The following is a 15,608-nucleotide window of genomic DNA, read 5'->3' on the forward strand; positions in this document are numbered from 1 at the left end:
AGATAACTACAGGAATCTGTAGGAATTGGACTGGCAAACGAGAGGCATTTGGTTCAAATCCACCAGCTGCTCCACAGGAGAAAAATGTAGTCTTTGATCTTCTGAAGTACGTACTTCACGTCTTCTTCAGTTTCCACAAGGTTATGTCATCTGCATACTGTAGGTTGTTAATGAGTCTTCCTCCAACCCTGATGTCACAGTCTTCTTTATCAAGTTCAGCTCTCAGATAATTTCCTCAACCTACAGACTGAAGGAGTACAGTGCTGAGACACCGCTGGCTCTTCCCTTCCCTGATTTTAAACCATGCATCAGCCTCTTGTTGGTTTGAATGCCTGCTTTCTGGTCCTTGTACAAGGTCCTACTGAGGACAATGCCCCGGGATCCCTGTTCTCTGTCATGCCATTCACCGTATGTTACGCTTCACACCATGCAATGCCCTGACATGGTCAGTAAAACACATTAGACTTCTCTCTGGTATTCTCAGCTTTCAACCAAGATCCATTTGACATCAGCAGTGATATTCCCATCATCTTTGTTCCATATGGTCTTTAGAATCCAGCTGCGATTTCTGATAGCTCTCTGTCAAGGAGCTGTACCTCTCTAGCTACTTGTAAATAACCTTCAGCAAGATCTTCCTTGAATTTGATTGTAATGGTACTATTTTGTCCTTTCTACATTCCGGTGGTTTGCCTCTCTTTGGGATGGACACAGAATCGATGTCTTCTTCTTGTAACTAGCTGGCCAGGTAGCTGTCTTACGGTTGTCTCAGCATAGATGACGGACCTTCAGTCCGACTTGCATTTCCTTGTTGAAATCTTCGTTATTTCTTCAAGACCTCATCATTGTTTTCTGTTTGTTTTTGTTGGTGGTGGTGCTTTGTGGATTTGTGCTGCTCCTTCTAATGCAGCTTGGGTTTCTTCCTTCAGTTCTCCAGTTCTTGGTAATATCCTGAAAGAGTTGAATCACTCCCACATTCGAACTCTGGTGGCTTAATGGTAAGGAATGGTGCTCCCATCCCAACGCCACGCTGTTTGAACCCACCAGCTGGTCCTCCTAAAACAGTTGACCAGTCTCCTTCCTCCCTTACAGTTTACTGCCTCCCAAACCCCACTATGCGTCATTTCCAACATGTTGGCACATGACAACAACAACTTGGGTGTGGTGACTCTATGAATTCCTTGTATTGTGCCTTAAAGTGTCCTGCGTCATTCATTTGTTGTATCACCCATTTGATAAATCCGAATTACAACTTAAGGTTTGAGAACTTTCTCTGTCTCTCTTTCCACTTTAGCAAGGCCGATCTTGTCCGTCCGTTTTGGTTTTCTAACTATACAGTTTTTTACATGTCCTCATATTTTACTTTTTCTTCTCGAGTTGCCCTTTGATATCTTCTGCTCAAATCTTTGTCTTCCTTCTTTCCCCCGTCATACACTTTAACTCTTCTAAGGATACCTGATGATGTAGTGCTTAATGTGTTGGACTGGTCAATGGCTCGAATCCAGCAGGAGTAACTCAGGAGAAAATCTTCTCTTGTTAAAATTCATGGCTTGGAAAAGCCAGTGTTAAGACACCCCCCACCCCACCCCCAAGTTCATATGGAATCATTAGCAGTAGATTTGCTTCCATTTTGGTTGTATACTCTGTTAAAAGCAAATTTTTTGTATTATTGCAAAACCAGAGAACAGTTTCACCATCCTTCCCTCTAAGAATCCAACCTGGTTTCACTTTCTCCAACACAAACCTGTTTGTTCTTTGGGTAATTCATGGGTTATCTCTTCTCCAACTCCATGAAGGTACCGATTCTTCTTCTGTCCTCCTTAGTCAGGGAAGCAATTGCCAAGACCATGGCTTGAGTCGGCACACCGTAGCGCTTACGCTGATGCCATGGCTTTTTTTGTTCTGTGGAGAAAGAGGTCCCTGACCGCGGATTTTCCCACTGCAACTCATCGTAAGATTTCTTGAGTGCTGCCACCAGCAAACACGTCTGTCAAGGAGCAAGGGAGAGCAGGGTGTTTCTTGGAGGCAAAAATGGTGACACACTCTCTCTCATACTTACAGCATGTTGTTAGGAGAGAAAAAGAAAGACATCATACTGGGACCAGCAGTTCATCTGCTAACGTGAATATGTCCTGAACAACGTGGATTTTCACTGTGATTGTACCAATGGGCAAATGTGTTTCACAGAAGATGACGATGGCACAAGATAGGACAGATTCCTCCTCTCTTGTTCACAGGGCTCCTCGACTCGACGGCACCTAGCAACACCGTTGCATGGGATGTGCAGTGAGGCTTATCCAGTCCAAACGTTTGCAGCAGTTTACTGGTTGACCTCTACCTAATGACTCCATGACAGTCGGCTTCTTGAAAGATCCCAGTCTTAGAAAACCTGGTTGGACAGGTGCACTCCGTCACAGGAGTCGTCACGAGTCAGGGTCAGTTAGAGGGCCACAAGATTTCATCAGATTGGCTTTCCAATTCAGTTCCTCCACTTCGTCAAGATCATGGTGGAAAGAAGTCCTCCAGAAGCCGTATTTTTCTGAACATAGAGTTGATACCAAAAAAGTCCCCATACATAAGAAGAAAGAATACAGAGTAAAAAGAAAAACCTGTTCCCATCACTATTTTAAAAAATAAATCAATCAGCAGTTATTAGCCTGGGATTTGGGTTGCCTGTCACATGTCTCTCATTAGACGGAAGAAGCAAAGAATCGTGTCTAATTGATACAAAGGGGCTGTCTTAGCAGGCTTTGGACGCCGTGGCCTCTGGCCAGAGCCTCTCCAAAGAGGGAGCTTTTGATTTCTGACTTGAGATTTGTTGCTCACATCCTGTTGGAAAATAGAGATGATTTACAGTTTTAATATATTTTTCATGCACAATTAACATCCGCGCTGCTGGCTCCACAGAGGAGCCAAGAGGATCGGCTAGCGATGATTTACGAGGAGCACAGGAAACCAGATTAATGTTTGCCGCCTCGCGTCTCTCGTGGGGACACGGGAGCGCAGGAAGGTTTACTAGGAAAAAGGATGCCTCGTGTCAAAAGCCTCTTTGCTTTGGGCACGCTGTGGACTTAAGCAGATCCTTATGCCGCTGTAGTTCTTTCTTTGTTGGGCTTTATTTTTTACTTCAAATAGATGCATATTGACATTTTGGAGACCATTTCAGAAGGGCTTCTTTTGGACTTCCAATATGGCAAAATACATAATTGTGTTATATGACGGAGTGAAGACAAATCTAATTAGTCCTGGCATTTTGAGAACAAACTGGAGCCTAGGAAATAGGAAAGATTAGATATTGTGTTTTAACATTTTCCCCCCCAGGATGGTATAAACATTGAAAAATCTCCCATTGCATTGGAAAATTCTCTTGAACTTTGCAATCTGCAGAGTAATATGAGGGGGAGGGGAGTGTGTGTCTGTGTGTGTGTGTGTGTGTGTGAGAGAGAAAGAGAGAGAGAGAGAAATGACTTGGCGTAACAGACTTTCAGGATGACATGTAATCAGGCAAAGTTTCCTTCTTTGATGGGACTTAGAGCCAGTTAGAAAGCACCGAATGACTTGAATGTGCATGCCTTTTCTTTTTCCTTCTCCAGATTATATTGAAAATAGGTAAGGCAAAGGGTACACCAGTTCCATACCTTCTGAGGGAATCATTCAGTCACCGTGATCAGCTTTTCCGTTGTGTAATCCTTAACTCTTCCCCGCTTCTCTGTTCTCCTAAATTCAGTGCCTCCCCTGTATCTCATCTTACCTTTAGAGTGAGTTATTGCAGTCAGTTTAATTCCATAATAATAAGGATTTAAGAGACCACCCTTGTCAAGGTACACTTTCTTTAGAAATTAAATTCTTATATTTGGGGCCTATTGCTAGTCAAGGAACATCATGCTTCGAAAGGTGGAGGGGTCAGCAAAGAGAGAGGAAGACTGTGAATGAGATGGATTGACCACAGCCATGGGCTCAGGTGTGTCAGAGATGGTGCAGGTGAGCCAAGGTAGATCAGGTTCAGGTCTGTTGTTCATAGGGTCACTCTTTGTCATACTTGATGCCACCTAACAACATTTAACCACTAGATCCTTTTTTTCCTAACAAATTTTTTCTTGTTGAAAGGACAACTGTATTAAAGACCTTGAGTTAATTTTTTTTTTCTTTTTGTGAAACCTTTCTAGTTGAGTGAGGGTTTAAAGATTAGCTAAGAGGTAACATTTCAAGGATTCATCTAACCTTAGTAGTTCCAGCAAGTCTGCTGCTGTCCCGAAGAATTGGAAATTCTGTGTGCGTGTACCGTCAAATCAGATCTGACTGGTACAGAAGGAGATTGTCCCTCCTTCCCCGGCAAAGCATCTGGTGGATTTGAACCGTTCACCTCTGGGATTGTAGTTGCAGCTCCTTGCCACTAGGCCACCAGAGCTCCCCAGTGTTCCCCTTTTTGATCAAGCTTCTTTTTCCTGTAGATTCTGAGATCAAAATATCGAGTCATGGGAGCGGGTCACTGTGTATTTAAATGCAAAGACACAAAACTGTCAATATGAAACTGCCCGTTGGCCATTGGAACACTTTTTTCCATGTATATTTCAGTGATGCTAATTATGTTCCTCATTTTATGTAGCCATCACTAACTACTATTTCTTGATCTTGCTCTTTTAGAAAGAGCTATCAGTCTTGAGACAACCTTTCAGTCTTTGTACATTGTACTTGCCAAAGCATCTTTATGATAAGTTTGCGTTTCTTCCTTCTTTTCTTTGTTCGAGACTTGGAAAAAAGCAGAGGATTTTAGAGATGTAGGTGCAATTCCTATACACGCTTTAGTTGTTGTGTCCTGTAGAGTCAGATCCGACCCAGAACTGACACAGTGGCAGATTTTCAGACACGGTTAATTGCACGGGAAGAGATTGGCCAGCTTTCTTCCGCAGAGCAGCTCGTGGCTTCGAACCACGTGTCTTTGGGATTTCAACGCAGCGTCTTGCCAGTGGGCTACCAGAGCTCCTAAGAGAGAAATGTTTCCAGAAGATCTTACTAAGAAAAGCAATCCGCTACCTGTGAATTTCATCCTTTGGGGGAAATTCTGTAGTTGGCTATGGCAAGTTAGACTTCATTGTGTTTACCTGGCACGTGGTGTCAGGAGAGATCAGTCAAGAAGGACTGACTGACCATGTTTGATAGACAGGTTGGCATGGTGCCTGAAACAGCCAGCGTAGGCATCCTGGGAGGATTGCTCAGGATGAGACAGCATCTTGTTCTGTTCTTTGTACAGTCGCAGGGAGTCAGAGGCACCTCACCTCCACCTCACTACCACAGGATTCCTCTCTTTATAGCACCCTTCAGCTGATTTGTCCTGGTTGGGTAACTGAAAGTTATAAAACTGTAGTTCATAAACCCATAGTAGACAATTTTCAGCAAAGCATCCCAGTCACGACAAGAATAGGCAAAAAGGCCTGTCATTCTATTTTTGGAAACACATCAATGGAAGGTTCTCAGCAGAATACACTCCAACTCACTTGCTCTGGACATATCAATCCCATCTTTTTCCTGTAGAACAACCAATGATTCAAACTCCCTGTGTGCCTTTGAGTTGACAGTGCAACTCTTTCCTGTGGGCCACCAGAACTCCTCACCTGTGGAAGAGGGCATCAGACTTGCTGAAGGAGAGATGAATTTCAAGAATTCCTCTCATCTCATTTGTTCCACAGAGTGCCCAATCCATAAAAATGTGGAATTCGAAAACACCACGTTGGGAAACGATGGAACTCAAATGTGCATAGACAGATTTGTGAACCACCATGTATAGAATTAAGACACAAGGTAAACAAATTTTTAGGCAAATCAATATGGGAAAAAAATACACTAAGAAAAAAATTTTTATTTTTCCCCTTTGGATCAAGATTTTTTCTTTTTCTTTTTTGGTTCTGTGATCAAATGTTGAGTAATGGAGACTAAGCATTGTATGTAAATACACACACACACACACACACACACACACAAATATATGCCCATAATTAGAAGCTGAACATTTGCCTTTTCAAGAAGTGACCTTCAATGACAAAGACTGGTAAACTAGCCACAATGGTCAATTCAAACATACGATGTCCTGTGTGAAGTTGGACTGTTTTATAGAGGCATCAGCTGGTCTTAATTCAGTGGCAGCGATGCACGTAAGTTTGTGTCTAGCTATCTATCCATCCATCTGTCCTTCCATACTTCAAGACATCCATCTCTACCTGCCTTGTTTCTTCTTCCCTTCTTATCTCCATTCATTGTGAATTATTACTCACTTATTCATTCATTCATTCACCATACGTCTTCTTGGATATCTCCGTCAGTCTGTCTATCACTAGATTCATCCGTCTCTCCATCTACCTGCCTGACTCTCTGTCTATCCTTCCATCTACTCACTCAACTGTTGCTATCTTTCTCATTCTCTTTGTTCTGTAAATATGTACAGGTGAAATCAAGCCCCAAGAAAAGATTTTTAATCCACCAGCAGCACCACAGGAGAAAGCAGCACAATCTCTTTCTGTGTGATAGCAGTTTCAAAAACCTGCTCGAGGGCCAGCCATGAGTGAGTCCCAGCTCCCGATAAAACAGAAACAATAAAGATCGGAATCATAGTCTCTCTTCCTTTTAAAAATGCAGTTTTGTCTGCAAGTTCTTCACTCTGTAGAATCATTTTCTCTTCCACCTCTTAAAATCACAACTATTTAAGACCTCATTAGCTGTGGATGAAGGGAAATGTCCACTTAGAAGCTGTGCGGATACAGAATCATTCTAGTACTTAGGTTAATAACTTAACAAACGCTTAAAATGTATTCCAGGAATACTTTCTACTTGAATAAAGTCTGTCCTTATGGGAGTCATTAGGCAATTACCAAAGGGTGTACATAAAGGAATTATTATTACCATGTGTTTATAACACCAAAAAAGCATGCAAAATTATTTAACATTCTAGTACTTGCTACGAAAGACACAACACATGCATGGAATGTGTTTGTTGTTCGTATGTGCCATTGAGAGTTGCTTGCGGCTCCTAGCGACCCTACGTACAAGAACCCTAAACGCCGTTCTATCCTGTGCCAACCTCGCCATCTCAAACGCACTCATTCCCACCACTCCAGCCACAGAATCGATCCACCTCATCGAGGGTCTTCCTCTCCTGCGCTGTCCCTCCACTCTGCCAAACATTGATGTCCCTCTCCGAGGACCAGTCCCTCCTTGCAGCATGCCCAAAGTATGTCAGACGAAGCTTCAGAATCCTTGACTCCAAGGAGCATTCCGGCTTCACCCTCACCAGGACAAACCTGTTTGTTCTCCTAGCAGTCCACGGTATATTCAACACTCTTCTCCAGCACCACAGCTCAAAGGCATCAATTCTCTTTCTGTCATCCTAGTTACTAAACCTATGTTACAGGGTATTATTTCATGATCTCTGTGTGTGTGTGTGTGTGTGTGTGTGTGTGTGTGTGTGTAATTTGGATTTGTGTGCGCATGTGTGTTTCTCATGGTTTTCTGGTAAGGAATGGTGCTACCAACCCAATCAAACAGCCAGTCTGAGGGGAAAAGGTGGCAATCTCTTCCCATATGGTTTATAGACTACTTTGGGGCCATCAGTGAAATAGTTCTCTCTTGATGGCATCTAACAACAATATTATTTTCTAGTTGTTAAGTGTCCTCCAGGTGACTGTGATTTACAACAGCCTCATGAACAACAGATCTGAACCTTGCCCTGTCTTGCACGGTCCTCACACCTCTTCCTGACTCAAGCCTAGTGTCACACTGTCCAGTTTATCTTGTTGAACGTTGTCTTCTCTTTCCTTCAACTTTCCCAAAATCATGTCTTTTCCCAAGGGTTGGCCCCTCCTGACAGCCTGCCCAGAGTATATGAAAGACCATTTCACCCTCCCTGGCTCTTAAGAACTCCTTGTTTGTCCTTATTCCAAGACAGGCTCACTGGATCTCTTGGAAGTCGATGGAATATGTGGGAATCTTCGTGAACACCACAACTTTAATGCGTTGATTCTTCTTCTGTCATGCTTTTTCATTGTCCTAATTTCATAGCACAGTGGTAGAACATGTGATAGCAAATTTCAGCTGCCTCTCAAGTGATTGGAAGTACCGTGCCTTGGATCAGGGACAGCACCTTGGACTTTAAACTGACATCATTGCTCCTTAAGACTTTAGCGTGGTCCTGCACCTGCAGATTTCTCCATGCAACACGTCTTTTCACTTCTGGACTGCTGTTACCATAGGTGTGGATTGTAGATTCAGAGGCAATGAAATTTTTGACAACTTTAGTCTTTTCGCAGTCTTTTATGATGTTGTCTGTGGACCCAGTGGTAAGGATTTTTTTTATTGATGTTGAAATATAATCCATGTTCAAGGCAGTTACCGCTTCAAGACTTCACTTCCTGTAAGCACCTATCTTTTTGGTAAGTACCTATCTATCTACCTACCTACATACCCTTCCTTCCTTCCTTCCTTCCTTCCTTCCTTCCTTCCTTCCTTCCTTCCTTCCTTCCTTCCTTCCTTCCTTCCTTCCTTCCTTCCTTCCTTCCTTCATCTCTCTCTTCCTTCCTTCTCCATCTACATTCATCTCTCTCTTTCTCTCCGCTGGCGGTCTGTCTGTCTATCTATCTATCTATCTACCATCTATTGCCAATGGTAATGCATGCAGTTCAAGTCCACCAATCACTCTACAGGAGAAAGATGATTAATATATTCACGCATGTTTTGTAGCCTCTTAAAATTCACCGGAGAGTCAGCTATGCGTTGGTTCTGCTTTGATGACAACACATTTTGAGTCAGAGTTTGTGTGCATTCAAAATCTGCGTGGTGAGTCCGAGTTTATATATATTGGAATGCGTGTAAGGAAGATCGAAGAGGAAACACTTTTGACGTGTGGTGTTGGTGGAGAATATTGAATATGCGTAGACAACCAGAAGAACAAATCTGGGTGGCCCGGAAGAAGTGTGGACAGAATGCTCCTTAGACTCGACAATGCTGAGACTTTGGTCAGTGTTATCAGGAGGGCTGGTCCCTGGAGAAAGACACGTCCTTCTTGGCAAAGTGGAATGTCAGCACGAAGGAGGAAGACCTTCAGACTCATGGCTTCAGGAACATGCTCAAACTGTGCAGAGATTGTAAGGATGGAACAGGAGTGAGCAGTGTTTCACCCTTCTATTTGTAACAGTACGAACTAGAGTTGGTTCAATGGCAGTTCACCACAAAACAGCTGAGCTTGTGTTGAATCTGCTGTCCAGGGAGAACATACAAGCTGCATGTACAGACTCTTTTTCCCCCTTGCCATTGATGAGTCAGCATCTCTTGGCTACAATTCAGGGGGTGCCAGCAAACCAAGACACAATTGCTGTGGGCTCAACTCTCAAGACTCAGAGCAGAGAGGAGCCAGGGCACAGTGTGTGTCCAAGGCTCCATCCAAAGAGTCTGCTAGACGCCGTCCAAGACCTACCACATGGACATGAGCCAGTTCTGGAGCCGTCCATTGTCCTTGCTCAATTCTTGGCCTGATCCTGCAGCACCCATAATGTGACGCAAATACAAGTGCCCCTTTGTTTTCTTCCTTCAACATCTTCTGTGCTCCTTGTCGATATTTACTCTTTCACGCACCCATTGGCAGTCACGAGCCTACCTCAACCAAATTCTACACTCTTGGAAGAAGAGCTGTCTTTCCACCTGCAGGCTATCCCACCCTTCAACTTACCCAGAGCATCGTGCAGTCAGATTTCCCCTTTCGTTGTTCCTTTGAAAGATTCTAATCGTCCTTTATGAAATGAATTTCTCTCATTCCTTTTGTCAGTGCAATCTCATTTTGCATTACATTGTGCGCTCCTGGCAGACATCAATGTCTTGATTTGTGTAAGTGGATTAAAGAGTTGGCCCACTCTCTCTCTGAGATGTTCTGTTCCATGGGATCTGATGGTTTTCAATTAAAATAGTAACCACCAAAGAGTCTAAACCACCAGTGCCACCTTGGCCGGGAACGGGACAATCTGTTGTCCCCATTCATGACTTTTATATGAATTGAATTTTTAAATCTCCGTCATGATGATGCAAGACATTTCTAGAAAACAGCCATTATAAGATTAAAAAAAATTACCTCTAATTGCCATGTTTTCTACAGACTCTGTTAATATTTTCCTTGAAGCATTACAGAGAGCTTTGGTGGACTCCTGGTAAGAAGCTGCACTGCCATCCCAAAGGCGTAGGGTTCAAAACCACCAGCTGCTCCACCTGGTGGGCAGCTGAGTGTCTGAGAAGCCCCCTGAAGAGGCAGCTTTGACTTGGTTCTGACTCAAGGAGCACGAGCGCTAGTTTATATAAAGCCTCAGCTGACGCTGAGTATTGTCAAAATAATCTTGTCGCTTCTTTACAGCTGCTCAAATTCTATTTTTAAATCTTGCATGCTATAAATTATAGACAGTGGTGTTTTCCGTTTTAAGTTTTATTTACTTTTAAAAAATATGTTTCTATTACTGTGTTGTGATAACAACTTCTTTTTTTTTATCAGTGTGCGGATTACTAGTAAGAAACTCTTAAAATGGTGCTAGGTTTGGTTTTGAGCAGGAGTTGAGTCCACCATTGAATTTTTATTGCCAGTTTTCTAATTTTCAAGGAATCTCAAAAACAGACATAGGCTGCCAGCTTGAAGAATATGAAGACTATGACAGAATGGTTATCAAAAATGGCCTCAAATTGTCCGGCTGCAAGATCTTGTGTGTGTGTGTGTGTATTTAATTCCTTTCCCCAGCATCCTTAATTGCTCCTGGTTTATTTATTATCTGATTTTCTGTGGTCAGATTTCATTATTCTTAGTTATCTGGTTTTCTCTCCCCTCATCTCAGTGCTTATTCAACTCTTTGGTACTCTGTATAGGTTTCTGTCCTGTTTGGGATTTTTATTTCATTTCCCCTTTTTCATTTCATTATTTTCCATTGTCATTATTTATTACTTTACCCGAAGATCTTTATCAGGATTTTTTTTCCTTTATTGGTTTGCATACAAAGTTCGTATACAATGTGTTTCCCTCTATTCTTCACCCTCAGTGTGTTTCAAACAATCATTCTTGTGCGTTATGTTTTCTCAAATTAATCACCATTGGACCTTGGTCATCATTGCCCAGTCTTGAGAGTTTTGTGTAACTTAAGCTTTTCATTAGCTTGCACTTGGGTGATTAACTCCATTGTTGGGTGCCTCTCCTTTCTACCCTTATCTTCCTTGTATCTGATTTTTCTGACTTCCTCGGATTTGCTTGATTTCTCCCAGATTCTGCTTCTTTTGTTTTCTGTCATTCTTGTTACCCCATCTGGGTAGATATGAACTTTTCATTATTAACCTTGTTTACGCATCTTTATTTGAGGGAGGCAATTTTGTTTTTCTTTGTGATATTTAAAGTGTCATTCTTCTGCAATTACAGTTTGTGATTTTTTTACTATAATTTTACGGTCAGGTAGTTTTGTGTGTATGGTTGTAGTGTCTTGATCTTTTCCCTGGAATAATTTTTTTAAATAATTTTAATGAACATTTACAGAGATTTTGGATTTCCATTCATTCATTGCTGCACTTCTCTCCCGGACCAGCCCTCCCCCCCAACCTGGAATAATTTTTTAAGATTAGCTATCAATCATGTGGTGTTGTATTTAGTATTTGTTGTTTTTTTTAAATTGATTTAGAAGATGCAACTGTATCATGTTTGTTCTTTGATGTACTTTGCAAGGTTGATGCATGCTATGCGCACTTGAAAACATAGATACTAATATGTGCATTATAATCACGTCACATTTAATGGAAGAAAACCTTTTTGCCTTAATTTCCATTTGTTTCCTCATCATATGTCACCCTCACGACAACTGATACGGTTTTGAGACCCTAGCTGCACACGCTTTGAGGGAATTCCAGCCTTTGACATCCAACTTTGTTTCACCCTGTTCGATCAAGGTCTGAAAGGATTTCACTGGGTGACTTGCAGAGGGGAGTCTCTAGATCATTCTTTTTGTTCTCTCTTAGTTTGGCCACTTCTCGGTAACCTGTCCACATTGGTAATGTAATCCTGGTGGGATTTTAACTACTGCTACCATAGTTTAGTAACAGCCAGACCATTGGCGGATGACACACTAGTTTGCACACACACACAGAAACCCAGATGCACATATAACCATCATTTCAAGATAAAGAAAACAGGAGTTTGTTAACTGGACCAATTAGCAACATCCTGACCAATGAAGATATGACCAAAGTGGTCCAGGGCTTGCTTTTACTTGGATCCACAGTCAACATCTGTGGAAGGAGCAGTCAAATAAATCAGTGGGCATAACACGTTACTAAATCTGCTGCAAAAGATGTTTTCACAATGTCTTGAAGAAAGCAAATCCCTTGGAAAAGTACACCATCCTCGATAATCTTTGATAAGTGTTGATAGTTGTGGAGGTGTTTCAAGCCTTTATTAATAGGGTCGCTATGAGTCATACTCGACTTGAAGGCAATCAACGGCAACAACATATGCATGCAAAAGATAGTGGAGGGTTAAAGAAGTCTGAAGGAGCATTGATGCCTTTGAATCAACGTGATCTTGGTAATGAAAATTGAGTGTGTTCTGCATCTTGGACGTCGTCTGGGCTACCGGAGCAATGAACACGTTTGTCTTGGAAGAAAAACCACCACAGTGTTCCTCTGTGAGTGAGAATGGCAAGGCAGTATCTGATGCAGAAGGGACCAGACCCTGGAGAAAAACAAGGTCCTTGGAAAAGTAGAGAGTATCAGTCAGAAAAGAAGACATTTTGAGGTTGGAGGCATAGCACTCCCTGACTTCAAAACCTGCTGATTTCAAAACCTACTACACAGCAGCAGTAACCAAAACAGCATGGTACTGGTACAACGACAGGCACATAGACCAGTGGAACAGAATTGAGAACCCAGAAATAGATCCAGCTATCTGTGGTCAACTGATATTTGACAAGAAAATCAAAGCGATCCTATGAGGAAGTAAAAAGCAACAAATTGTGCTGGCAAACCTGGACTTCCACCTGTAGAAAGCTAAAACAGTATCTACATCTTACCCCATACTCAAAAATAAATTCACGATGGATCAGAGACCTGGGAGTTAAGCCCAAAACCATAACGTTCATTAAGAGACAAACTGGGATGAAGCTTAGAACCGTTAGTCCAAGGTATAAAGTCACTGCCAAATACAACCGAAAATGCACAATCTAAAGAGGATAAAATTGATGCACACGACCTTCTAAAGAGTAAATCTCTGTGCACATCAAAAACTTTTTCCAACAGGGTGAAAAGAAGACCTACAAACTGGGAACAAGCATTTGATAATACCATCTCAGACAAGAGTCTTATAACCAAAGTTTACAGAATACTCCTGGGCCTCCACTAGAAAAAGACTGATAACCCAGTTACAAAATGGGCAAAAGAAATGCAAAGAATTTTCAGAGAGATAGTTATTCAAAATGGTAAACAGACAAATGAAAAAAAAAATGCTCCAAATCACTGGCAATAGAGAGATGCAAATCAAAACCACAGTGAGGTACCGTGTCACTCCAGTAAAAGTGACAAAGTTCAACAGTGCAGCAAGTTATAGATGTTGATCAGGATGTGGTGAGAAAGGAACTTTAATACATTGTTGGTGGGATTGTAAAATGGTGCAACCATTCTGGAAGGCAGTTTGGAGCTTCCTCAAAAAGCTGAACATAGAAATTCCGTATGACCCAGCTATTCCACTACTTGGATTATACCTTGAGAATATGAGAACTGAGGCACAAACTGAGATTTGTACACCAGTGTTCATAACAGCATTATTGACCATCGCAAGAACATGGAAACAGCCCAAATGTCCAACCATAAATGAATGGATTCAGAAAGTATGGTATATTCACACAATGGAATAGTATGCAGTACGCAGGAGCAATAACTTTGTAAATTAGTATCAAACTTGGGAAGGACTGGAGAGTATTATGCTGAGTGGACTAACTCAGACACATAAGGATAAATATTGTATAAAACTATTATTGTAGGATGAGTATAAGGATCCTAGAAGGTGGGAGAGGCTGGATGCAGAGGGATGTGGATGTGCAGGGGGAAAAGGATTTGTACAGTTTGATGGGTAGGAAGGTGAAGGAAATGGAAAGAATTTATTCAAATTTGTATTTGAATTGTGTAAATAAACTAGTAGGAAAATTTAAAAAAAAAAATTAACAGATTTCAGATCCCTCTGCAGTAGTTCCGCTCCATCCAGCAAGGTCACACTGAGTTGAAATGAACTCGAAAGCAATAAGTGTTTGGTTTGATGTATATTGGGGTGGACACTGTTCAATCCCTAACAGGATCTTATCAATTAAAACTCTCTTTCAGTCAAACTATGTAGCCCTGCTGTTTCACTCTTGCCTATCCTAACCCTACCGCTTCCCCCACCTAGAATCCATGTACATGTTTCCCTAGGTATCCTTCTGTTTTTACAATAGTGGTCATATGCAGTGTTTGTCCTTATGAGACTGTGATAGTTCACTCAGCATCATAATCTCCAGTGTCTCCCTAGTTACTTAGTATTTTTCAAAACCGTTGCTTCCGAGTGCTGCAGAGTAGTCCGTCGTGTGAATTTATCACAATTTCTTTATCCGTTCAGATTGCCATGGCCTTGCAATGGTGAATAACCCCAGTATGAACAGTAGTGTACAAATCTCCATTCATGTCTGAGTTCTCATTTCCTTAGAATACATTCCTAGTATAGTTAGATCATATAGAGTTTCTATGTTCAACTTTTATTACTTACATATGCTGGTATGCTTGGGTGCCATCAAGTCAGAGTCATTGGATGGTACAGGACAACGTAGAAATGCCCCATTGGATTTTCTTTGCTTTCATCTTGATGGGAGCATCCCCTTTGCTATGGAAGTGTTTTTGCCTCCCTAGTGTGTCTAGGTAAGTTTGAACCACCAACCTTTTCGTTCGGAGCTCCACCATTAACCAGTGTACCACCACAGATTCACAGTTCTGCATGGAGCCCTTTTCTAGTCTATTGTTCTTCGTTGTCCTCTCGTTCTGAATGCCTGTAACGACAAAAACTCATTCTCATATTTCTGTTTGCATGTTTTGGCTTCGGAAAAGTGTTTGCATCTCTCAGTCCTAAATATTCATGGGTTTTTAGCTCACCTGGTCATTTGGTTGTGTCCTACTGTAGCCACTCATGCTTTGAGCTTTTCGTTCCAACATTTTGTCTTCCCATTCACTTTGTGTTCATTCGCATCCCATCTCTATCTTGGAGTGGCTGCAGCTGGAGTGATCCCTGGAGGCAAGGGTGGTGAAGCTTCATCTTTCATACTTTGGGCATGTAGCTGGGCGAGGCTATTCACTGGAGAGGGACATCGTGCTTGGAAAGTTGGAGCATCAGCAGAGGAGAGGAAGACTTCCAGTGAGATGGATTGACAAGGCAACTTCAACAGTGGACTTAAGTTTTTAAAAAATGGTGAGGATGGCACAGGATAGGGCACAGTTCAGGTTGGCTGTTAATAGGGTTGTTATAAGTCAAACTTGATGGCACTAAACAACAATAACATCTCTTGAGTGAGCGTGATGTGTTTCCTCAACGATAGACAAAC

General features: G+C 41.9%; 1 protein-coding gene across 4 annotated transcripts in view; it reads left to right on the forward strand.

Annotated features, from left to right (window-relative positions):
- Positions 1-15,608, forward strand: part of NLGN4X (neuroligin 4, X-linked) — a 341,308-nt gene that overhangs the window by 30,832 nt on the left and 294,868 nt on the right. Inside the window, exon 2 of one of the 4 annotated variants that reach the window (XM_006901779.1) lies at positions 3,008-3,031. The exons of the other annotated variants lie outside the window; for them this stretch is intronic. Coding sequence (XP_006901841.1) covers positions 3,008-3,031 — 24 coding nt within the window. The remainder of the gene's footprint in view (positions 1-3,007; positions 3,032-15,608) is intronic. 4 annotated transcript variants of the gene reach the window in all.

This window comes from Elephantulus edwardii, unplaced genomic scaffold (genome assembly GCF_000299155.1).
Source record: "Elephantulus edwardii isolate Elephantulus edwardi_28Jun2011 unplaced genomic scaffold, EleEdw1.0 scaffold00344, whole genome shotgun sequence".
NCBI lineage: Eukaryota > Metazoa > Chordata > Mammalia > Macroscelidea > Macroscelididae > Elephantulus > Elephantulus edwardii.